Below are 25,635 nucleotides of genomic sequence, written 5' to 3'. Positions count from 1 at the left end.
TGTGAATTCTAAGAAGAGAACATCATTTTTATTGAAGTAGCTGCTGCATTCTAAGCTGAAAGCCAACCAAGATAGATTTTATCTTTCATTCCTTCAAATGTTAATTCCACAACTAAAAAGCCAGGGATTCACAATTAAAAAACAAACACAGCAAAGCAAAATTATAGCAGCAAGCACCAAACGCAAATCAAATCTACAAATACACACTACGAACAAACACATGAAAACTGATTTGAAAAAAAAGAGGAAAGAAACTTTTAGAGTCCTGAAAGTTGTAGTAGAAGTTTGGTATTTATTACAATCTTCTGGGCAGCTACGGAGGGTTCTGTAACTATTGCTGATCCTAGTTGTTCAATTTCATTATTAGGATTATTGTCAAAATAGCTTACTGTTCTGGGTAAGGAGGTGCAGGCTAGGTGTGTAGAAAGCTTTCATTTCTTATGTTCCTTTTCAGGAATTGATTTTTTCGAAACAATTCTCAAATTCCTTATGTACTTTTATTTGTAAACCCAGTTATCAATATAACATGGTTTGTCATAAGCACTTGTACTTTGTGGTTTTTTTTATCACTTTAGCTATGAATTAAGTTAATGAATTCAACGGGATACATTGTCTGCAAGTCGTTGGGTTTAGCATGTTATCCTCCATTTTCTAATTGATATATAAATTTAGGGTAAAAAAAAACCCTTTTACCCGCTCCCACTTATTACACTTGGTATAACACTAGTGTAACAATAATTGGGTACCCTCCCAGCAGTATATTGGATAGATACTATCCCTTAGTGGGTTGAATCCTCAACCCCTAACTCTCTTGCATTATATATATATATATATATATATATATTATGATTGACCGTTGACTGAATACTATTCAATTTTTTTCTCCGTGTTTTTCTCCTTGTCTCCGTATTCTTTCTGTTGAAGAGCGTAGCTCGAAACGTCAAAGACTTTCCGTATTCCCGAGCGTCATACTAATATATACTTTTGTTATTTACACCACCTGTCCTCGTCTGTTGTTATTTTTTGTATATTCTCCCATATATATATATATATATATATATATATATATATATTTATACACGCACAAAGTTGTAGAATGAATGATGTATTGGAATAGGAGCTGTTGTATAATAAATTCAAAATGAATCCAGGTCCCTGACTAAATAAGACATTTAAGTCTGATGATGATGATGATGATGATAATACTACAGAAATCAGTGTAACTAGGATTAACTTTAATCAGTGTTACAGATGCCAAATGACCAATAGGATGTGGAGAATAGGTATTGGGTATTAGAAAGGAGAATCACCTGTGAGAAAGTATCTAAAGTAGTGGTTCTCAACCTTTTAATATCTGGGTTTTATCTTTCATCATTTTAAAATTGGTAAAAGCAGATACCAATAATATACTAGGGTTGATTCAGTTAACTGTACTATTATGGTCTTGTTTCAATTAACTGTACAGTCAACTCATCAGGAGATATTTGGCTTTTCTAAATATGATCTAAAGATACTGAAGAGTGACTTATTTACAGATTTCTATAGCTATTTAAGTTCTCTTTTCAATCAAACTGCCAATGTTTCTATATCAAACAGAAGTAAATCTCTCTCTGTACGTACAGGGTCCAAGGATTGACATATTTGTTTACACACACAAATGATAAAAGGTATGAAATGTTATTCTGGGAAGGAATGGAAAACAATTGCAAGAGATTTAGGAAACAGGTAAAGTCATTTGAATTTTTCTCAATCCCTGAAGAATATAAACATTTTTTAGTCTTTAAATCAATAAAATGTGGGTTTAAAAAAGTTTTTTGACAAATAAACTCACATTAACAAAAAGAATTAATAAAAAATATTTTTAATTTTAATTTTGTCAACATAAAGAAATATTTAGTTTTGAATTGACAGAGAGACAGGAAAACAGAACATTGTGTTCATGTTTTCTTAAAGCCATTAGCAATATAAATAAAATATAATCTCTATGAAATAAAAAAATGGCTCATAAATACAATTCTATTCAAAAGGAATATCATTTAAGATACAACCAAAATATATTATTTTTTAGCATTGATGCAATATGAAAGCCACTTCATATATGTAAGCAACCTTATTGTAAATCTTTCGCAAACTTTGTGCACTGTCATCGATTAATCAAAATAGTCATTGATTGATCAAAATTCAGACAGTTTCTAGTCTTAAAGAGGAATCATAGTGTTTGTGTTGAAGCTTTGGGAATAGAAATGTAGCATTGCCATGATTGATCATCAGATTGTGAAGTCTAGCATTTTGTAGCAAGTTTGGAGGTTCTAGGAATGACCAGACAGGATGAATACAGGAATGTTTCCTTGGCATAAGAAGAAGTGGTAAGAGCTTCACTCTAACAAAATCCACCTCCTCTCATCACCCAGCCATAGATTAGGATGATGATATCACACTTGTTCTCAACACTGTCCCAGTAGCAACCAATCTTCTGTAGAAAAAGTGCCAGATGAGGTTTGTCTTCATGTCAGTCTCTCAGACACATCTTCAACAATCAAAATGGCTTGAAAGAACACAAAAATATACCCTCCTCTAAAATCTGTAAATTCCTTCGTATACTCCAGGAAATAACATTACCTGCACAGGATGTCAAAAGTTGTGTCAGAAAAGTATCAGTTACCCTTGATGGCTCCAGTGTCACACATCCATCTATTTGCTATGGATGCATAAATGTAATTAGAGTCCAGGTATGGACTTCGTTATGAAATCACAATAGGGACAATGAGGATTTTAAATTTGCCTGGGATTGAGCAAATGTGTCTGTTGGTTGCATGGTATTATTCTTTAATTGTTCTGTTTCTTCACCTCAAATTGCTTTGGTGTATTGTGACACATTTGACACCACTCAGATCAATTTAGACAATAACTTTCCCAAGATGCTAAATTAAGCTGTAAGGATTTTAGCAATTATTTCAACTTATCCGTATATATAAAGATAGATCTTTGTTTAGTGCAAAATCCTTCTACTTGTTGGCCATACCATAATAATAATGGTCTTTTTTTTTTTTACTTCAATAATTATAGTTTGTAAAAGAAATTGAAAATATTAAATAGAATATTTATGACAACACAAGTAATCTGATAATCAAACATTTCATAAACATAAAAAAATATTTTATAAAAAAAAAAAAGCAGTTTATAAAAGATTTGTTAGTTTCAGCAGTTTTCCGAGAAGAACAAAAAAACCAAAAAAATACTCACAACTCCAGCTGTGGGGCTAGGAGAAAGAACACTAGGACTCTTCGGGCTAGCAGAGGGTGGTCTGCCTTGCATTGCAGCTATGTTGAGTTGTTGATTCATTGCTCCGGCTTGCATCGCCGCTGCGAGATAAACACCTGATCACAAATATTTGGAGCTAATATTCTATCTCTATTAACAAGTGAGAGCAGCTCAAACTGCCAACATAAAACAGTACTCAATGGCATTTTTGTTGTTCTTTTTTTTTTATATAATATGCACAAAAATAAAAACAAATAAAGGGAATTATTATTTTAAAGATATGGTTTTGTCATTTTGATATATATATATATATATATATATATATATAAAATTTGAAATTGCAACTAAGAATATTCCACTCTGTATTCTTCATTACAACCCACCATGGGGTATTAACTTTACTTCTTTTTTATATTAGTGTCTTAAAGGAAAGGAAATGGACAGGGAAAGAGTTTAAACATTTTCTGCAGCACTCACAGTATTGTAGATCCACAGTTGAGGACCAATATTACACTGTGAATATCATCCCTTGCTTAAGAATTTCACTGGTTACCATAGGCAACACAACATTTATAATTACTTAAGTAAGCAAAAAGCAAGGAAATTCATAGCAAAATTTTTTGACATTCCTGCCATTCTCTGTGACATATTGAAATGAACTTATTTTCAAAGAATTCCTCAAAACCATGTTTCTTGCTAAAATACCTCTTACCCTCCTTTTCATGCTACATTATTTAGAAAAGAAAAATTAAGACAGTTGAGAGACATAACAAGCTATGAAATAAAAACTGTATTGTTTTATAGCTAATGTATATATATCGTTATTTATGAAGATGGTCGTATTTTTTGCCTAAGAACCGCATGCATTATAATTGTGAGTGTGATTAATAAGCAAAAAATATGATCAACTCCAAATATAACAATATTTGTTTCAACAAATGATTTCACATCAGGAATCTTGCAAAACAAATACATAAACATTATAGCAGAGACTCCATCTAAGAATATCTGAAGAAGGAATTGTATTCCGAAATATCATCGGACTATAGATAACTAAATTACAACAGGTATATAATCCATTTTTTTGTATTATAGTGCATTGTTGTACTATTCAAAACTTTTTATTCTTTACAAACAATACACGATGCTTCAAGCGAACTACAATACTCTCCTATAAACATATATATGTATATAATGTAATTTTAAATGTTGAAACCATATAATTTTTGTAAGCAATTCCCATGAGAAAAGCATGAACATCATATAAATAATCTAAGGGCATATGAATAATTAATTAAAGAAATAAACCTTTACAAAAATCATGCATGAAATCAAAGTTAAATTAAATAATCAACAAAGATTCATAGTATAGAGCTTTTACAATAATATTCCCATATCTACATTTGAGAAAATTTCACACACACACATTTTATATCTACAAAGGAATGTTGAAAAGTTCCGGGCTTTCGGTAAAAGAAAATACAAGAGAATCAGTTAATTATGATTTTACTCAACATATTCCCCTCTCAGATTGACACACTTGTTGCAATGGTCCTTCAGTTTTTCTAAGCCCTGTAAAATAACTAGGAAAGTTGGGCCTCCAACCAGGCCTATCACCACACCCTTAAAGCCAGGAACTTTTCAGTACCCCCTCATACACATACTTATTGTATATATATATTGCACATATATTTCATACATACATCCATACATATCTATCTATCCATATATATATATATATATATATATATATATATATATATATATATATATATATATAGGTAAGTGATAGGCTTGCCTCGATTCTTCAGGGGTAGTTTGAAGCATCTAAGCAACCAGGGGATGTTTAAATCCGGAGGCACTCCTGGGGATCACCTGTATGGGTACCGTCTTGGGAAGAGGGCATCCAGAGGCAGGTAATTTATTGCTTAAACCGTAGTTTATAATTATATTTAAGTGGAGAATGGAGCAACAAATACAAGAAAAAGCAATATTGCTAGACTAGTTAGCTGTTGTTTTATATATATATATCTGTTGTCTGCGAGCCTTGTAACATGTCCAACCCGGCAGAAATTGCATTTCCACTATTCTGTGATCATATTGGTAACTCAGCTCTTTTCTTGAATTATCTCATTTCAAATATGGTCACATAATGGTGAATCTTTCCATGGCCCTTTGCATCATAGCTAATTGATGTTCTATCCTCTTTATAGTGGATGGACCCATACAGCTGCTGAGTGGTCTCCATCCAAGAGATTGGAAAGCACCACTTGGAAAGCCTCCACGACAATGGGAAGAAAATTTAGTTAAATGATTTGGGTCAAGGCGAAAAAGAGTAGCACAATGAAGACAGAATTGGAAGTGCTCTGTGACCACTGGTGCAAAATAACATCTGATAGTCTGGTCAATACTATAATACTGTGATATATACCTATATCATACACTTATGCAGACATATATAGGTGTAGGCATGGCTGTGTGATTAAGAAGTGTACTTCCAAATCACGTGGTCAGTTGTTTGGTCCTCACTGTATGAAAATTGTCAGAGTGAAAAGCAGATTGCATGAAGCTTGGGTTCAAACAGCAATGATTTTCTAACGTGCCACCAGCACAAGGGGACAGTAGAACCAAAATCATGTCTACTTCATTGAAGAATGAGTTTTGTTTCATGCCCAGAGCTAGGAGTAAATTTAATGACTAGTAAATCTTTACGGGATTCATCAAACCTTAACTGTAAGTACTAAATGTCAAATTCTACAATGTTTGAAGAAAGACAATTCACCTTGTACGGCAGCATTTTGTAGCATCAGTTGCTGTTGGTTGTATGGGAAACTTGGCATGTAAGGCGGACTGTGAACAGGCTGATGAATTACTTGAACTTGTGGTATGGAGGTTCGGACATTTGTAGTAGCTCCGCTCACTGCTACACCTCCACTCTCTGAGCCAGGACGTGTTTCAGACATCTTGAGAGATCCTTCAACTCAGGCTAGAAAAGAAGTATTTAAAAAAAAAACATAAAATGTGTAACAAATAATGAGTTATATTTTACAGAATTCATAAGGGAGATGTAAAAGTAACTGAGTCATTCAGAATACAAAAACGGTACCAGTTTCTTAGTCCTGATGGAACTTTCACTCAAAAATGTAACTGTAGGGCATTCTACTGCTTCTGTCACTTCATCACACTCTCTTTACTCTCTTTTTACTTGTTTCAGTCATTTGACTGCGGCCATGCTGGAGCAATGCCTTTAGTCAAGCAAATCGACTCCAGGACTTATTCTTTGTAAGCCTAGTACTTATTCTATCAGGTCTTTTTTGCTGAACCGCTAATAAGTTACGGGGACCTAAACACACCAGCATCGGTTGTCAAGCGATGCTGGGGGGACAAACACAGACACAAACATACATATATATATATATATATATACATATATACGACGGGCTTCTTTCAGTTTCCGTCTACCAAATCCACTCACAAGGCTTTGGTCGGCACGAGGCTATAGTAGAAGACACTTGCCCAAGGTGCCACGCAGTGGGACTGAACCCGGAACCATGTGGTTGGTAAGCAAGTTACTTACCACACAGCCACTCCTATGCCTATAAAACATTATTAAAAGTTGAAAAGACAGAGAGATTTATGCAAAGTGAGATAAACACTTGAAGTTTGTAGGAAGTATTCCAAACTATATAAGGTACAGAATATTTTCTATGTCCTTTAAACAGCTCCAAAACACTGCCACCATCAAAATAAAAATAGAAATAGAAGAGTAGGAGATGAAGTGAAACAAGAAATCAGATAAAGGCAGAAGAGACAAATGCTGCTAATACTTGGAATTTATCAAAAGCATCTAAGAAGAAAAGGGGTCAATACAATGTTATTACATGGTCTACCTTGGAAAAATCCCACTTATACAATAATAGTTAAAAATGGTGCAATTTATGTTCGACAGAGAAATATCACATGATAAACTACTCGGACAAATAAGGAAAAGAAAGACAGAGCTAATGTTGTCAGGCAGATACAAAAGGAAATGTTTGCTTTCTCTTTTTGGAGTAGCACCAATGTGACACAAAATGTGAAACACAGCCACATTTTTTTCTTCAACAGCTTCATGGATCATTGAGTTTAGATAATATATATCAACACTTAACTTTCTGTAGGACACAATACCGCATGGGACTGCATCAATCAGACATTTCTGAAATGCAGGATACCTTACAAATTGTTGTATCTTGTTTACTTTGAAGGAAGGAACCTTCTAAGGAGAAAATCTCTTCCTTTGTCATTCATTTCTAATGGAATCATTATAGGACTGAGCTTTACAGATCAAACATTTTCAACAGAGTGTTAACAGCTAATATCATCATCATTTAATGTCCACGTTCCATGCTGGCATGGGTTGGACAGTTTGACAGGATCCAATAGGTCCAAGGACTGCATCATGTTCCAGTGTCTGCTTTGAATGGTTTCAAAAGTTGGATGTCCTTCTTAAAACCAACCACTTTACAGTGAGTACTGGGTGCTTTTTTTCATGCCACCAACATTAGTGAGGTTGCAATGCAGAACTTGAGACTACAAAACCTATGCAGAGGGAGTATTATGTGTGCAGATGAAGAGATAAGATATGAAAGAAGGGAAGGAAGGAGGGACAAGCAGGTTTCTGTAGAGAAGTTACCCCTTTAGAAGAAAGAACATTCGACACCATACATAAAAGAAAGCATGGAGTTACATGTGTTGTTTGCTAACGATTCCCTGTCAACAAATTATCCACTAGCTGTGCACTTTGGAAGAGAAATGCAAAGGAAAATCCCTGACTTGAAAAACAGGTAAGGGTTAGTGACAAAAAGGGCATCTGGCTTGTAAAACAACACCCCCATTAGTGTAGCTGTCTGACTCCTACAAACAAGGAAAATATGCCTAAAATGAACAAATGAAATGAAGAAAAAAAAAACTACTTTTTATAGCGAGTGTTTGGGCTAAATCTGAAATGCAGAAAAGAGTAGGTAGGGATACAAAAAGGGTGTAGCGGAATCACAGGCAGGATAAGAGCATCCAACCATAGAGCTAATATTGGACCAGGTGAAATCTTGTCAAACCATCCAACCCATGCCAGCATGGAAAGGAGGACGTTAAATGATGATATATGCAAATACGCATATATGCATATGTGCATACATATCTGTATGCACATACACACACATATATATATATACATACACACACAATGTTTATGATATACATATATATATATTTTACACACACACACATTAATGTATTTATATATATATATATATATATATACGCGCGCGTGCACACACGTCTTACGTCTGCTTTACATACTGACAAGGGTTGGGATGAGTATTCATAGGTCCAAGTCAGTACTTTCGAGGAGTCACTGCTTTCATAGATTGAAGCCTTTGTAATGGCTCGATGCCCTTCCTATCAGCAACCACTTCATACAATGCACTTGATACATTTTCTCATGGCAGCAAACCCTTTTGAGGTTGCCATATCCTCGGCAAAAAAAGACTACACGGTCCCCTCCGCTTGTTGACGAAACACTTATTTTCCGTGTCAGCACTAAAGAGATTGACAAGAATCGGCAGAAAGAAAGGACTAAAGCAACGTCACAACCCTACTTTAATTCTGCTCGTTCACCAGACACTCTAGAGTAGGGGTTTTCAAACTTTTTGACTTGCGGACCCCTTTATATTTCAGGCTTTACCTTAGGGATCCCCTTATAAACGCTTATGAAATTTATACATAAATATTTGCTTAAAATAACATATATTTTTACATTTATTTATCTAACAGTATTTAACAAATAGGTTTATTGTCAATTAAAAGATTTCGATTAAAAAACATATAAAATCAAATTGCCCATAAGAAGTATTTGCTGTCCGCGGACCACAGTTTGAAAACCCCTGCTCTAGAGAATATGTCGGTGGATAACCTTTCGCCAAAGGATGGGTTGTCTTGTACACTAAGTGCAGAGGGTATTCAGTACCCTGAGAAAGTGTACTTTCGCTCAGGTAATAGGAAAGCGATGATAGAAAAAAAAAGAGTGGGGCAGTGTGAAAGGAGCAAAGGTTTGATGTTAGAGAGTTATTGGGATAAAGACTGAGAGAAGAATGAGATACATATATATATAAAAATGTGTTTATTATGGTAGTTTGACCTTAGAGTCCCTCATAGCGTGAGGCATTCTTGTATAGTAATGCCCTTATATAAATATATATATATATAAAAAATATATAGTTTTAGGGAAAAGAACCAAGGTTTATGAACTCATCGATGAAAATCCAGTCACATATATACAGATATATATATACAGATATTTCCATATATATATATATATATATATATATATATATATATATATATATATATATATCGTATAGAGAGGGGAAAGATGTGTGTATATACGTGTGTGTGTGTGTGTGTGTGTGTATTCAAAGAAACAAGTAATGTTCCATTGTTGTTCATGTGTCACAATAAAAACCACATACATGCACATATTTACTCAAATATAAGTATTAAACAGTGATTATAAACGGAATATCAAGATGTTGGTGTGTTTGCCAGCAATATCAGTTAATTGTGGCCGCAAGTGAGGTTAAAAAATAATTACAATAGTAATAAATGTGTAAATATATTTGTAAAGCGGAGAGGAAGTCGTTATTCGGGTGTTTCAGGATTTTTCGAAGGATATTAGCTGAATACAAACGAAATTTCGGTCACATAATGATTAATGATTAACAGATTTGAGTTACTGAAAGAAAATAAATCATAATTACCGACACATTTAGAAGAGAAGGGATAACTGATAAATTTGTGATTTCATGTGTTGTTTTGTGTTGAGTGATGAAAGGAGTTTGTTCAGTGATGAATTAATCAAACTCATTAATCCATTCATTCATTCATTAATCTCCAATATGGGTTGGTCACAAATAAACACCACAATTAACAACAACAATAACAGCAGCAGAAGAAGAAGAAGAACAGAAGAAGGAGAAGAGGAACGGCAAAAAACACTTTTTTCCTGATTATTTGTTGTTGATTTGTTGTTGTTTTGTTGTTGTTGTCTGTAATGGCGGTAGGAGGAGGAGGAGGAGGTAACGGTGGTGGGTATAGAATTATTGACCAATGAAATCTGCGAATCATCATAAATGCTGAATACTGAGAATAAGATAATATAAGGAAAACGGAAGACGAAATGTTGTGGCGGTGATTCGGTTGGAATGATAGATTGTAGGAATAATAGATTATAGAAATAATAGATTGTAGGAATAGTAGATTATAGAAATAATAGATTGTAGGAATAATAGAGTATAGAAATAATAGATTGTAGGAATAATAGATTATAGAAATAATAGATTGTAGGAATAATAGATTGTAGGAATAATAAATTATAGAAATAATAGATTGTAGGAATAATAAATTGTAGGAATAATAAATTATAGTAATAATAGATTGTAGGAATAATAGATTATAGAAATAATAGATTGTAGGGGTTTAGTTGTGTGGGTTAGTATCGGTTAGTTTTGTTGTGAGAGTAGATTAGAGTGTATTATGTTAGTAATAAAATTGTAAGGGTTATTATAGATTATATTAATGTTAGTATTATTGTAAGTGTATATTATAATATATATATTCTACTAACATTAATATTGGTGTAATGTTACATTGGAGGCGCAATGGCCCAGTGGTTAGGGCAGCGGACTCGCGATCGTAAAATCGCGGTTTCGATTCCCAGACCGGCCTTTGTGAGTGTTTATTGAGCGAAAACATCTAAAGCTCCACGAGGCTCTGGCAGGGGATGGTAGCAACCCTGCTGTACTCTTTCACCACAACTTTCTCTCACTCTTACTGTTGTGCCTGTAATTCAAAGGGTCAGTCTTGTCACACTGTCACGCTGAATATCCCCGAGAACTACGTTAAGGGTACACGTGTCTGTGGAGTGCTCAGCCACTTGCACGTTAATTTCACGAGCAGGCTGTTCCGTTGCTAGAGGACAGTTATGTGTGAGGGGAAGGGGGTTATGACCATAAAGGACATACCTGTATGTATGGATGGCCATGATTTTGCTTAGCTTGATGTGTTTTCTCAAGCACAGCAAATCACCAGATGCCTCAGACCCTTGTCATCGCCTCAGTGAGGTTCAATATATGAAGATCCTTTCTCAACAGTTCATCCCACATCTTCCTGAGTTTACCTCCTTCTACAGGTTCCTTCCACAATTAGAGATCGGCACTTGTTTATATAGCTGCCCTCATCCATACGCATCACATGATCATGCCAGTGTAATCTTCTGTCTTGTATGCAACATCTGATGGCTCTTGTGCCCAATTTTTCTCTTAAATCATTTACATTCTGTCATATGTGCACATTGACGTTGAGGACTTGACGGTTGATCAGGCAGACAAAGCGACATCTATGTCTCTCAATGGCTGTGACAGCGGAAGAAGGCTATGCCAAGCGGGCTGGCTACAACAAGGCATGGCCTAAAAGAACTGATCCATGGCAGCTCGCTGCAACTCACAGGTCAAAGTCAGTATGTCTCCTCCACGGTACCACTGATGACATCCTCTGAGCCAAGTGAGTGGGCTTTCGCCTGGCAAGTGGCGGTCCACCTTAAACAAAATCACGCCATGGCATCCAGTGTGATCAAATGGAACCCTCGATGTTGTAAGCGATGGAGTGCCAACAGCACATTGACATTACACATCCAGGAAAGCATGCTGGCTTCATTTCTTTCAAGCCTTTGCATGTCCTCTGTAGTCAAAGCCCATGTTTCACTGCCATGTAGCATAGCTGTACATACACACACATCATACAATGTCTTTCACTTTAAGGCAGAAGCCCTTTGTTACCAACAAAGTCCTAGCTCTCTGAACTTTGCCCAGCCTATTCGTATTCTAGCAACTACGCTTTTAGAACTTTCTCCTCCACTGCTAACTTGGTTGCCTGGGTAATGGAGGCTATCTACTACTTCTTAGGAACCCCACCACTAGACATTTGAGGGAGCTTATTTTTTGCACATTCCTAATGTTTATTGCACCTGCACCTCTGCTACTGTTACCCTTCCTGTGATACTACTGCACCTCTTATGGGATATATAAGAGGTGTAGTGGGATTGATATTAAACAAATAAATACTTTATAGCGTAATTACAAACATAATATAGGGATCAACAAAAGTTGCTTCATCAACATACTGAAAATTTAGAAATAGCAGTTAAAAAACTACTAATTCTAACTACAATTAAGTTTCCAACGGATAGCAATATTCATGGCTCACATAGAACAAAAGAGGAAAAATAAACAGAATATCGCTATCCGTTGGAGACTTAATTGTAGTTAGAATTAGTAATTTTAACTGCTATTTCTAAATTTTTGGTATGTTGGTAAAGCAACTTTTGTTGATCCCTATATTATGTTTATAATTATAAATGTTTTACCGATAAAGGTTTTTTGCATACTGAACTACTTGGCAAAATTGTTAATTATTAATTTATTAATTAATTGACAATTCCCTGCCCTATATCTATATACTTTATAGCTTATCCCTTTTTTGGCTTAGATGGGGAAAACTTACAAACTCAGTTCTAACAGCAATATTCATAACTGATGAGGGGGGCGGGTTCCTGTATTCTATATTTACATAATTGAATGTGTCCTCACTTTTTGAAGGCAGTCATGATGTGATTTGTGAGATGTATAACTGGCAAAATGATTCCTCACTGGCCTGTAAACAAGGTCAAATAAATTTGGCAACAGCATGCATAGGTTTTGTACCAAGCAAAATTTGTTTTAATGCAACCACTTTAATACAGCTTAACCTTAAAAAAATAGATTATTCAATTCAGAAATTGACGACAAATATGAAAATTCTTGACAAAGTTTTCACGTTGTCTTTAATGGTTTACATAATGACCAGAATAGAGTCTGTGAGGGTAGAAATTCAAGAGACCATCTCTGACTACTTACAGAGATCAAAGCAGTGATATTTGTCATCCTTTTCCATCCAGAAGCTACCCCTTTTGTGAAAATGACAAGAATAGTTTTATTCCATTTCCTCTAAAAGTGGACTTCTGTCCAGCCTGGATCCCCACACCACTAACCAACTCCTACCAATGCTCAAATCACAAGTTTTATTCCTCTGTAAGACTCAAGTATTCCATCCTCTATGCACAATCTTAATGCAAATATTTTGTCTGTACATATTTAGAATGTACCTCTCTGAATCTTAGCAACAAAGGCTTCCAGTTTTCACTCAAATTTTCTTTACTCTTTTTCCCCTCCATTCATTCATTTGTTGTTGTTGTTGTTGATGGCGACGACGACGATGATTCTTTCTGAATCGAGGGTTTCTTAGGTTTGATTAAGGAAAAGTTTTGCCCTCCAAATTCACATGATATCTTTCGAATACCATGTTAACAACTGCAGAAATTTAATAAATTCTGACAAATAATTAAATTTTAGATTATATATATATACAGTCAAGAACTTACAAAAGTCAAACCATTCTACAGCTTAAACTATAATATTTGGGTTTGGCAGAACAATTCACTAGGGCTACTTTATTTTACTTGAAGTCATTCCTTGCAATCCCGGCAGATTTGTCATCACAAAAAATCAAAAGTTAACAAAAAAAAAAAAAAAAAGGAGAAAAGAAAAGAGGCCCTTTGTTACCAACAGTGCTGTGGTTCAAAGGAATATTTGATTCCAACTTAAGAAGACAATAATTTATTAGAACATGATGATATGCTGACTTCATAAAACATGTAATCCAAAAATAGCAATGCAAAAACGAAAATGTCTCTGATTATATTAAATAACATTTCATTTTTTAGATGCTAGCTCAATGTGAATGAAATATGGTGGTGTCTTGAAGAAAAATGTTCATGAACAAATAATGATTTTCAGAACTGATAACATGAAAAGAGTTTCTTCCGAGCTAGAGTTCTTCTCTTGTTCTTTGGTAAGTGTCAACAACTCGACGGCCTTGTAGTAAAATGTGGTGAGGTAATGATTTGATGAGAGATTGAACCTTTAAAAGAAAGATAGAAAAAAGAAACAAATTAATAGAGTGGATTGTTAATTATAGAGTGGAATATAATTTACATTTTTTATGTTCCCCTCTCTGTTGTGTTTGATCTGTGTATCTCATGTGTAGCATATTTAATTTTATCTCTTATCTTTTACTTGTTTCAATCATTAGATTGTGGCCAAGCTGGGGCACTGTCTTGACCCATTCTTAGCAAAAAAGCATTTAGCTCAGCACACAACCATTACTATAACTTTTACTGCCCTCTTGACTTCACTTAAAAAAATATAAAATATAGATGATAACAAACCTGTTTTTTTATTGAAAGTCTTCCAAAATTGTCTGGTAGGGTATGTTTGTGTAAATTACCAACTTTAATAATCTCTTCCATAATAGCCAAATAGTTCATGGAGTTCATTATTTGACTAGAAATAGCAAGAGTTTCTTCTGAATTATAAGCCTGAAATCCATGAAAATGAAGTATATTAGAATAATACAATGGAGAGGAGAAACAGCAGACACTTCAAGAAGAGCCATATTTCCAGTTGCAGCTCTATAACACTTAGCAGTGTTTCTTTAATTTGCAGTCCTGATTAAATGTCAAAATGTTTGAAATAAGAATACAATATTTCAGATTAGTACTGTTATTATTATTATTATTATTATTATTATTATTATTATTGAATAAGAGAGCAGTGCATGCCATCAAAGTGACACTGGGGTAAAATATACGAAACCCAGTATACCCATCATGACTACCTGTCTGATAAGAGTAGACCAGGCACATGCATCACAACCATATGTGTGCAACATGGTGATGTCATATCAAGATAAACAACGCATGACTTTGCAGGTGGGGGCCCATTTAGAATTTTCTTCAGGTCGAGTAGTCCATACCACTCAAATGGTCCTTGAATAAGGGTTGTTTAAGGATGTTGAATGAAACACCTGTGATTTTATTCAAACTCCAAAGAATTCCTCTCAACACATGGCTATGATGCTCCCCCACTACTTCTGCTTTTGAGCAGAGATGCACATATTGTCAGCTACCAAGGGACATGCTCAACTGGTTAACGTCAAGCAACTGACAAGCAAATCTGTGGTGCTGTTGTCCATCTTATACCAAGACAAAACATTGTACATGATAACACTTCCAATCAGTTAAGATCAGAAACCATGAGAGCCATTGCCTGGTACTGCACCAGGGCATTTATTATTATTATTATTATTATTATTATCATCATTATTATTATGATTGAGTGAGAGAGCAGTGCATGCCATCAAAGAGACATTGGTGTACAAATGTACAAAGCTCAATCATCATCATCGTTTAACGTCCGCCTTCCATGCTAGCATGGGTTGGACGATTTGACTGAGGACTGGTGAAACCAGATGGCAACACCAGGCTCCAATCTAATTTGGCAGAGTTTCTACAGCTGGATGCCCTTCCTAACACCAACCACTCAGAGAGTATACCCAAAATTTTAGGCCTTGTACCTAGAGTAGAAAGGAATATTTCAAATCATTAGTCTCATCATTACAGATGAGAATATTTTGATATTTGCATTTACATTCAAAGGTAGCTGGATATGGTTACTTGGAATGGGGTTTTTTTTTATGGTGGTCAGGTTAGCAACATTTGAATGCTAAAGGGATAAAATATCACAAAATACTAAGTCTACTATACACACCTGATGATACCAGCCGGTCGGAATTATTAGAAGTTCACCTGATTTTTGCTCAAAATCAATGGATCTAGTCATTTGGAACATTGGATATTTCAAAAGGTTAGGAGTAAAAGCATCAACTTTGCTAGAATAAAAAAAGAAAACAGAGCATAAAAAAGAAAAAAAAAGAATAATCAGTTGTCAATATTCTATATCAGTTTGGCCTGGTACCTTTAGTAGAAAGTGGTACTATATCAGTGGTACTCAACCATTTTCTTTACCTTTGGCCTCCACTATTGATTCCTATTTTAGGATCCCAATATCTATTCAAGATAAAAAAAAATCCTATTATATTTTTATAATTGAATATTATTAGGAATCGTATTTTTAAAAATTGTGTATTTTAGAAGCATAATCAAGGACTCCCTAATGGTCAAATGGACCCCTACAAAGAGGAGAGTGCTTGGAGAGAATATGAAAAGAGAATCAGAAAGGGTGAGAGTAAGAGGTGATTGCAGTGAATGATGAACAAGGACGAAGATGGGGGGGGGGTCAATGGTAAATATCAATAGGGAGAGTGGACTGAAATATAGAGGAGTGGCAGATCAGAGAGGAGGAGGAGGAGGAGGAGGAGAAGGAGCGGGTAATAAGTGGTAACATAGGAAGTGCCGCCTTGGCTGGCTTCCGTGCTGGCGACACATAAAAAGCACCCACAACACTCTCAAAGTGGTTGGCGTTTGGAAGGGCATCCAGCTGTAGAAGCACTGCCAGATCAGACTGGAGCCTGGTGCAGCCTCCTGGCTTCCCAGATCCTGGTCGAACCGTCCAATCCATGATGATGATGATGATGATGATGATAGGAAGGGCGGAGAGCAGCTGTATAATAAAACTGGACATGAAAAATAGGGAGTCAATGTGTGGAGTGGCATAGTGGAGAGAGAGAGGGGGGGGGAGAAGGGGGATAGAGAGAAAGAGAGAGAGAGAAAGAGGGGGAGAGAGAGAGTGAGAGAGAGAGAGAGAGAAAGAGAGAGAGAGTGAGAGAGAGAGGGAGGGAGAGAGAGAAAGAAAGAGAGAAAGAGAGAGGGAGAGAGAGAGAGAGGGAGAGAGAGAAAGAGAGAAAGAGAGAGAGAGAGAGAAAGAGAGAAAGAGAGAGAGAGAGAGAGAGAAAGAGAGAGAGAGAGAGAGAGAAAGAGAGAGAGAGAGAGAGAGAGAGAGAGAGAAAGAGAGAGAGAGAGAGAGAGAGAGCGAGAGAGATGGAGGTCAGATCAAAGTTAAGCAGGAATGTTTATTAGTAATTATAGCAATTAGTTTCAGCTTTGTTCATTCTGATTTCAAATCCTTCTGTTGTTAACTAGCTTTTGTCTTCGTTAACTGTGGTGGTTGATGAAATAGGTACCAGTAACGTTCAGTCTGACTTGACTAAAGTCAAAATAAAAACAACAGTGATGAGAGAAGAACAAGGACATTGGTGGGTCTTGCCTGTTATATTTCCGACACTCCAAAGGGAAGCCACACCTCTGTTCAGGAATGACATACAGTAGATCATCCTGACCAGGAGGAAACAACTGAAATAGAATTAAACCATAATTAACATCAGGACACAGCTATTGGGTTATAGGAAATTTCACCATAAACATTTTTGCCATAGAGAAATTCACCATAAAAAACAACAAATTGGGGGGGAAAAAAAAAAGAGATTAGCTGTTTTTTTAAAATGGCAACTTCATCCACTTATCTATCAATTAGAGAAAGGTAATTTCTTTAAAATGAGATATCTAGTCTACAGTCTGCTTGCATGGTTCCTTTATGGCAAAATTTCCTACAATAAAAACATTTACAGAGAATTTTCCAGACACAGATATTATAGGATGTGAAATGTTGATATATATAGGCACAGGAGTGGCTGTATGGTAAGTAGCTAGCTTACCAACCACATGGTTCCGGGTTCAGTCCCACTGCGTGGCACCTTGGGCAAGTGTCTTCTACTATAACCTCGGGCCGACCAAAGCCTTGTGAGTGGATTTGGTAGACGGAAACTGAAAGAAGTCTGTCGTATATATGTATGTGTGTTTGTCCCCCCAACATCGCTTGACAACCGATGCTGGTGTGTTTACGTCCCCATAACTTAGCGGTTCGGCAAAAAGAGACCTGATAGAATAAGTACTAGGCTTACAAAGAATAAGTCCTGGGGTCGATTTGCTCGACTGAAGGTGGTGCTCCAGCATGGCCGCAGTCAAATGACTGAAACAAGTAAAAGAGTATTTGTTTGGTTGTTAAAATCTGTGATTCACAGAAAGAAGTTTGTAAATGTGGAGATGTATGAAAAGAATTGCAGATATTTAGATATGATTTTTAGAAAAAAACTGTCGATATGGAGATGTGAGATATGGGAAAACTTTAGGTGTGAAGATGTGATGAATAGCAAAAGGCTGGAGATGTGGCAACGATATATGGTCATGAAATATACACACAAATTATACACATAGGGAAGTGATGTATGGAAAAGATGTTGAAGACACAAAGTAATAAATAAAAAAAACTGCAGATGGAAATATGGGAGAACTATTGATGTTGATGAAGAAAATGATGATGATTGAAAGTTTAAAAAAAAAGGGAGACTTACTTTCCATTTTTTAGTCCCTTTCAATACTGCATTTGTTCCAGTCCAATTGTAGGGGTCTATATGCAGTGGAGACCTGGAGTGGGCCCCACCCCAAAGTAGCATGGAATTCCATGGTCGAATTTCCTCAGGAAACAGAGAAAAGAAGTCTTCGGTCAGCAGTGGCTGAAAATTACAAAAAAGATTTTTGCATTATTTCAGAGAAAAGAAAGAAGAAAATGTCAAGTGGATTAACAAGCAGTTTGAACTGCTAGAATGGGGTTTCCTCAAATGAACAACCAAACAAGAAGTATAAACTTGCTTCAGAAAGTGTACAGGAACTCAAGTTGTTCGATCAGGACATATCTTTCATAACAAACCAAGCACTATGTCTATTTTTTACAATCAAATTGTATTTCTTTTATCCAAGAATCTTAGCAAGCAGAACGGTTGGCTGTAACAATTTCCATTTAACCAGAACCTGAGGAAGAGGAAGGAGACTAGAAGAGGAGAAAATGAGGGAAGATTATGGGGAGAATTGAAGTACAACTATGACGATGACCAAAACAGTAGCATTGATGATGACAAAAGTAGAAAAGAGAAAAGAAAGAGGAAAAGGAAATGAGAAGACACAGAACAATAAGATATTTTGATCTCACGTTGATACCAGTTTTTGTCCTTTGAGAAGAACTCCTTTACTGCAGTTTCCACCTCCTCTTGGTTGATGAAGTATCGCAAGTGCAAGATGTGAGCCATGGATTGGAACAAGTAATAATCCGAAGGAGCTAGATCCAGACAATATGCTGTGTGTGGCATCGGTTCAATTCCCTCAAGTTCCTGGAGTATATTCTTGGTCATTCAAGTGGTATGAGGTCTTGTATTGTCTTGCTGCAGAAGAGTTCATTTTCTGGTAACCAATGCTGGGCATTGTTACCGCACAGTGGCATACATCCACTCCAGCTGTTCAGATTACAAGTTGATATTGATGGTTTGACCATCCAGAATGAACTCCTCGTAATTCCACCAGATACAGGGCATCTCCTTGTGTTTGAAACTTCCATGTTTGGAGACAAGTTCCAGAAGCTGGCTCTTGCTTAACCACTGCTGATGCATGTTAGGGTTGCAGAAAAAATATCTCCCTCAGATTATAACTTGTTCTGATTCCTGGCTCACTTCCTGTCTGAAGACACTTCACCAACTGAGAAGAGATGGATGTTTCAGTGAAGGAGTTCTTCCCCTCAAACAACAAGAACGGGGTATCAGCATGGGATTAAAGAACTGGCAGAAAGGTGGCTTCAGATGGTGCAACACAATGGCCTCTACTTTGAATGCTTGACTGCTTTTGTAGGAACTCAATGAATAAAGCAAAATAAGTTATCAAAATGTTGCAAAACTCTTTGTCTCAACACAATAATTCTTATAGACAACTGGCAAAGCGTGAAATGCCACAAAAATGATCTGATATCTAAGCAAATGGGTTAATAGTTCACACACCAAGTCAATTCCCTAAACAACCACATGTACTTACTGTGTTACCAATATCTTTCAAAAGAGTTGGATGCAAGTTAAGGAAGAGCTCATCTTCAATATAGAACCATTGTTTCAGTTCACTGGAGCTGAGGAGGGGTATCATGTGCTGAAGCTGCTCTACAGACCCAAATGATTCGGAACCCTGAAACAGACAAAAAAAAAAAAAAAGAAACAAAAATGTGAGGTCATGAGAGGAGAGATTTAAAAAGGTTATAAACAGGTTATTAAAAATAATTATCATTTTACAATCAGTCATTGTGTTTAGTCATCCTGCAGATGCCAAATAGCTGAATGCATTTCATTTTGTGCTTCCAGACCATAGATGCTGAATTCAATTTCTCTGAATATATTTTAACATCTGTTTGGGTTAAATTCTAAAATTGTATGTTTCCCCCATTTACTTAGTTACTGAGAATAAGTTCTACATCTGAAACAGTTTAGAATCTTTTCTATTAAATTCCAAGGAACCTGAACTAAATACGAGTTCCTTCCTTGGTACTTTGGTGGAATTTATGTCACACTTGTAAGTAGCCTGATAGCTGTAGAAACTCTGCCAAATCAGATTGGAGCCTGGTGCAGCCATCCGGTTCACCAGTCCTCAGTCAAATCGTCCAACCCATGCTAGCATGGAAAGCGGACGTTAAATGATGATGATGTGTAATGAAGAATCTCAACTTGACTGATTCTTATTTTCTCAATCTTGGAACAATGACAGTTCACTTCGACAAACTTTGAACTCAGAATGCAAAGGGATGTAACTAAGTATCACAATGCATTTTGTTCACTCTACCTTTCATTGCTCTTTATAACAATAATAAGGATGATGATGATGATGATGAAGATACAACTAAATTGTACATTAAAATTTCACTGAAAATTGAAAAAGAGGTTATTATACTCCCAAAACTTTCACTTGCAAATCGCCTCTCTTTGGGGACACAACGTTACAACATACCTTAGATATCTTCACTGTAACTTTTGCATGTCCATAATTTGTTTGTAAAAACTCTTTAGTCCAGTTGAATGCTGGCCACTTAGTAATGACGTCAGTGAGAATGACAGGCCTGCAACATAACAGAATGTTTGCTAAGAAGAAACTGAAGTTTCCCAGTGTCTGCTTCTTTTCTTTAAAACCCTTAATAAATGCTACAATTATGCATTTCAAGACCAAAACCTGAGATATTTGTTTCAATTGACTCGATATTTTATTAGGTTACCTGTCGCGAAATTAAAAGCAACAAAAAATAGGATATTATATTTTGACTTACTTATTCATTTATTTTGTGGAGGCGCAATAATGGCCCAGTGGTTAGGGCAGTGGACTCGCGGTCGGTGGATCGCAGTTTCGATTCGCAGACTGGGCATTGTGTGTGTTTATTGAGCGAAAACACCTAAAAGCTCCACGAGGCTCCAGCAGGGGGGGGCGACCCTTGTTGTACTCTTTTGCAACAAGTTTCTCTCACCTTTTCTTCCTGTTTCTTGAGTAACGCTGCAATGGACTGGCGTCCCGTCCAGCTGGTGGGGAACACATATGCCATAGAAACCATGAAACTGGGCCCATGAGCCTGGCTAGGCTTGAAAAGCGCACATAAATAAATAAATCATTTATTTTGACTTACTTTGTGAAGATGTGTGGCCTAGTGATTATATATATATATACATACATACACACATGTATAAATACAATGTTATAAGTGTTTCTAACAATTAGCTGTATGGTGACAAGCTTCAAGAGAGTGTCATACCAATTATGGCATCTTATCCCTCAAATCCTTCAACTGACAATCTAACATTCAATAATTAGCAACCATTTTATGTTTGAGAAAGATATTGATTAATGAATACTCAGGCTTCAATCGCTTACCACTTTCCATCATAGACCTGGTTAAACTCATCTTGGGAAAGACCACTCCGACGGTCAATACCATTTACATTGTGCTCAAAAGAATAGTTTTGCAAATTCCGCTTTCTCTCCTCCAGCCTCTCATTAAAAGGAAGAGAATAAATTCCATCTGTGAAAGATAATTGTTCGCTGTGTACACTGTCTGATGGACAAGAGCCAAGAAGACAACAAGGAAAAAATAAACAATGTAAATAAAATAGTGAAAATACAACCGAATTAGTCTTCATTGTTCCTCAGGTGGTAATGCTTCTTTCATATTAGTTTACTTAGTTTTTGTCACCAGCTGAAAAAACAAAAGAAAGGGGGAAAAAACAGGAATTTTAAAATAGCATCCAAATAGATAATAGTTTCAAATTTTGGCACAAGGCCAACAATTTCGTGGGGAGGGATAAGTCGATTTCATCGACCCAGTGCACAACTGGTACTAATTTTATCAAATTCGAAAGGATGAAAGGTAAAGTTTATCTCAGTAGAATTGGAACTCAGAACATAAAAAGAAATGAAATGTCTTTAGAAATAATACATTTCTAAATCTCTCAGAGAGATTTATGCAGTAGTGATACGATGAAGTAGTTGTATGCTGTCAACTTAATGTGACAGTCCCTTGAAGGGAACAATACTACTGTTGGTTAGACCTAGGAAGCTGCACCGCTTCCTGTCGGCCTTGACACGTTTCCTGTGTCCTTCTGTTTACAAGGGGGAGACAAGCACCTCCACCCAGCTAAGCCTGCATCCAGAGCAAAGACTCAGAAACAACTTCTGAAGAATTCAACCTGAAGCATCAATTACCACTTGTTCTCCACTGTGTGATACTGTTGTCTCCACCATTAGAACATAGAAGCAGGGGAACTAACTCCCGTGTTAGTTGCCCAGCTACCTCTGTAGCACTCCAGCAAGGAAAAGGTATAACTGGTTATAACTGGTACTTGGAACTGGCTGAGAGCTATCTTGAAGCAGGACTAAAGAGAGGGAAGAGTATCTGTATGCAGTCCTTACATTTAAACCCATTGAAAAATACAATACATTACATTTATTATACTTGAATTACTAATGCATTTATCTTCAAAAGCTTTGACATCAACTGATATAAGATACCTTCAAACCATCTCTATTTAATCTTTCAGAAAGAGATTTTGCAATGTCCTATTTATTCTACTCAGCTTCTTTGTATGATTCCAAAACGAACTGACTCTTTTCGTTTCTGTTATTACCATATGGGATACCGCATTCAAGGCCCGATCATATGCTATTAGTCTCCATTTATCGACCAATCAAGATATGGAACATAATTAGAAACACTGTTATAGTTTCTTATTTCTTTATTGCCCACAAGGGGCTAAACATAGAGGGGACAGACAAAGGGATTAAAGTCGATTACATCGACTCCAGTGCGTAACTGGTATTTAATTTATCGACCCGGAAAGGATGACAGGCAAAGTCGACCTCGGCGGAATTTGAACTCAGAACGTAACGGCAGACGAAATACCGCTAACCATTTCGCCCGGCAAGCTAACGTTTCTGCCGACTCGCCGCTTTCATTGTATAGTTTGTTTACTAAAAATTCATTCTAAATTTATTTGGTCAGCCTGAAGCTGCAGTTAGTAACCACTTAGCTAAGGTGCGGCACGGTAGGATCGAAGCAGGAATCACATGGTTGAGAAGAGGACTTATATCCTTGTCTGTGTTGCCAAAAGGGTCCTATCTATTCTTTATCTAATAAACCAAGCTGCGCCAAAATTATACGTCTGCGTGCGTGTGAGAAAGAAGAGTCCCTTACAACACTAGCTTAATACTCAGTCAGAGTACCACTCTATTTCGAATCACATTACATAAAAACTATTATGCATAACAAAACAGACATTAATATAAATTTACACATGGCCGAATAAACAGGAATGGCACCTCATCAGAGATAGAGCGGGTTTTTTTAAAGAGAACAATGCCTGACGAATATGGTATTAGTTTAACGCTCAGGAAGTTGAAATGTGTGTGGATGTTATATACGTACAGACAGACAGACACATACATACATATATATATATATATATATATATATATATATAGAGAGAGAGAGAGAGAGAGAGTTCAGTGAGAGTTGGGCATCCACAGCAATTTCACTGTGCGATTTGTCAATATTTCTAAATAATACAAATGTTCCCTTTGTAGACTACCACAAGTCTATCTCATATATATATATATATATAGCCGGGTTTCGGATTATCTATCTACCTATATATATATATGCGTGTGTGTATGAGAGATGTAAATAAACGACTAAATCATCAAGATCCCTTGATTGTCTAATGTAAACCGGACGAAACCCGTACAGTCTTCTTCATGTTATACCATCAAAATGTTATAAACTAAAATACAGTCTTAGCTCAAGTAACGTTAATTTCACTTTCGCTTCTCAACAAAAACAATACTCACAGCGACGTCTGGCGGTAAACAACAGTAAATTAATTTAATCTCATTTTCTCTCTTTTGTCAGAAGATTTAACTTCCTATCGCTTCTAAATTTATATTTCCGGTTTGATATTATGAATGACACATGAAAATGAACATGAAAAACAAATTAAAATTATGATAACATAAGTGATAGTTGAAAACGAAAATATGAAGAGTGTGCTACTCACCTCACACTGAGCAACACCACTCGCCGCCTCTGAGTCCTAATTTCCTTTTAGTCTCTATTCCAGTTCTGCTATCACTCCAATACTGCACTCTCTCGTAACCTTTTTCACTGGGGGAGGGGTCTTCTAAATTCTGAGGTGTCTGCTCTTCTTTTTTCTTTTTTTCCTGTGGGGGAAATGAGGCGGGTGGGTTTGGTGTCTGTATGGCGAGGGTGCATCTGAGTGATCTTGGGTGGGATGGAGTTGGACTGGGGTACCACATCATACTCCGTGTTCTTTCTTTCTTTCTCTTCTTCCTTTTACTCTCTGTTACTCTCCATTCTTCCTCTCTTTTCTCTTCTGTCTCCACAACTGTTTCCTCTGCTATTGTCCTCTGTAGAGGGCAGTATGCTCTAATGTGGCCCTTTTGGCCACATTTAAAACAATGTGGTACTCTGCCCTCTACCCACACTCTCAGCACAATTTCCCCTAATGTTACTGTTTCTCTACCAAACTCTCCATCTATCTATTTATCTATCTATCTATCTATATCTATCTATATCTATCTATCTATATCTATCTATCTATCTATCTATCTATCTATCTATCTATCTATCTATCTATCTATCTATATATATATATATATATATATATATATATATATATATATGTAGTCGATCTTGCAGGCATGGCATGGATCCTCGATAACCAACTTTCAATTAACACTTCAACAGCACTTTTCTCACTAGTAAAACAATAATTTTTCGGTGACAGTAGTTACATTTGCCAGATGCCTTAGCTAAGCAAAATAATGTCTTTGCCACTTAACCCTTCTAACCTCTTCTATTTCACCAATAGCTAGAACAGAGATATCACAGACCTCCAACGAAATCTGTCTATTCTTCTGGATAGTTATAAAAACAAGAACCCCCAAGCAAAGGTCAGTTAGTGAGAACCCGAGTTAGTGAACGGACAACTAGAATCATGATCACAAGCAGGCAGTTACTAAAGACA

The 25,635-nt window shown here is 36.2% G+C and overlaps 2 protein-coding genes across 6 annotated transcripts in view; both read right to left on the bottom strand.

The window, feature by feature from the left end:
* LOC106880166 (uncharacterized) overlaps positions 1–10,451 on the bottom strand; it is a 33,759-nt gene extending 23,308 nt beyond the window's left edge. For 2 of the 4 annotated variants that reach the window (XM_089342875.1, XM_089342877.1), the window contains exons 1-3: positions 10,059–10,353; positions 6,044–6,247; positions 3,244–3,377 (exon numbers count right to left, since the gene is read on the bottom strand). In XM_089342875.1, the coding sequence (XP_089199001.1) occupies positions 3,244–3,377; positions 6,044–6,224 (315 nt within the window). In that variant the 5' untranslated portion in view covers positions 6,225–6,247; positions 10,059–10,353. Of the gene's footprint in view, positions 1–3,243; positions 3,378–6,043; positions 6,248–10,058 lie in introns of all 4 variants that reach the window. The other 2 variants (XM_089342874.1, XM_089342876.1) reach the window with 2 other exon arrangements.
* Positions 10,452–13,993: 3,542 nt separating this feature from the next.
* On the bottom strand, positions 13,994–24,970 carry LOC106880158 (uncharacterized). Of its 2 annotated transcripts, none has more exons than XM_089342516.1 (9): positions 24,646–24,970; positions 21,971–22,292; positions 21,062–21,170; positions 20,105–20,248; positions 18,601–18,762; positions 17,457–17,542; positions 16,002–16,122; positions 14,621–14,770; positions 13,994–14,313 (listed from the first exon to the last, which is right to left on the bottom strand). In XM_089342516.1, the coding sequence occupies exons 2-9, from the start codon at positions 22,234–22,236 to the stop codon at positions 14,221–14,223; spliced, it is 1,131 nt and encodes a 376-aa protein (XP_089198642.1). In that variant the 5' UTR covers positions 22,237–22,292; positions 24,646–24,970; the 3' UTR covers positions 13,994–14,220. The 2 variants fall into 2 exon arrangements, with proteins under 2 accessions (XP_089198642.1, XP_089198641.1); XM_089342515.1 differs by lacking the exon at positions 24,646–24,970 and adding an exon at positions 24,440–24,636.
* Positions 24,971–25,635: the final 665 nt, after the last annotated feature.

The sequence above is a fragment of the Octopus bimaculoides genome, chromosome 26 (assembly GCF_046866305.1).
Source record: "Octopus bimaculoides isolate indiv1 chromosome 26, ASM4686630v1, whole genome shotgun sequence".
NCBI lineage: Eukaryota > Metazoa > Mollusca > Cephalopoda > Octopoda > Octopodidae > Octopus > Octopus bimaculoides.
This window is presented reverse-complemented; position numbering and strand designations above follow the sequence as displayed.

Coding starts and splice junctions, on each gene's coding strand:
- LOC106880158 (XM_089342516.1), bottom strand. CDS start 22,236: ATGAAGACTAATTCGGTTGTATTTTCACTATTTTATTTACATTGTTTA. Junction 20,249..21,061: donor TTACAGTGAAGATATCTAAG/GTATGTTGTAAC, acceptor TGTCTGTTTCAG/GGTTCCGAATCATTTGGGTC. Junction 17,543..18,600: donor AAGGGACTAAAAAATGGAAA/GTAAGTCTCCCT, acceptor ATTCTATTTCAG/TTGTTTCCTCCTGGTCAGGA.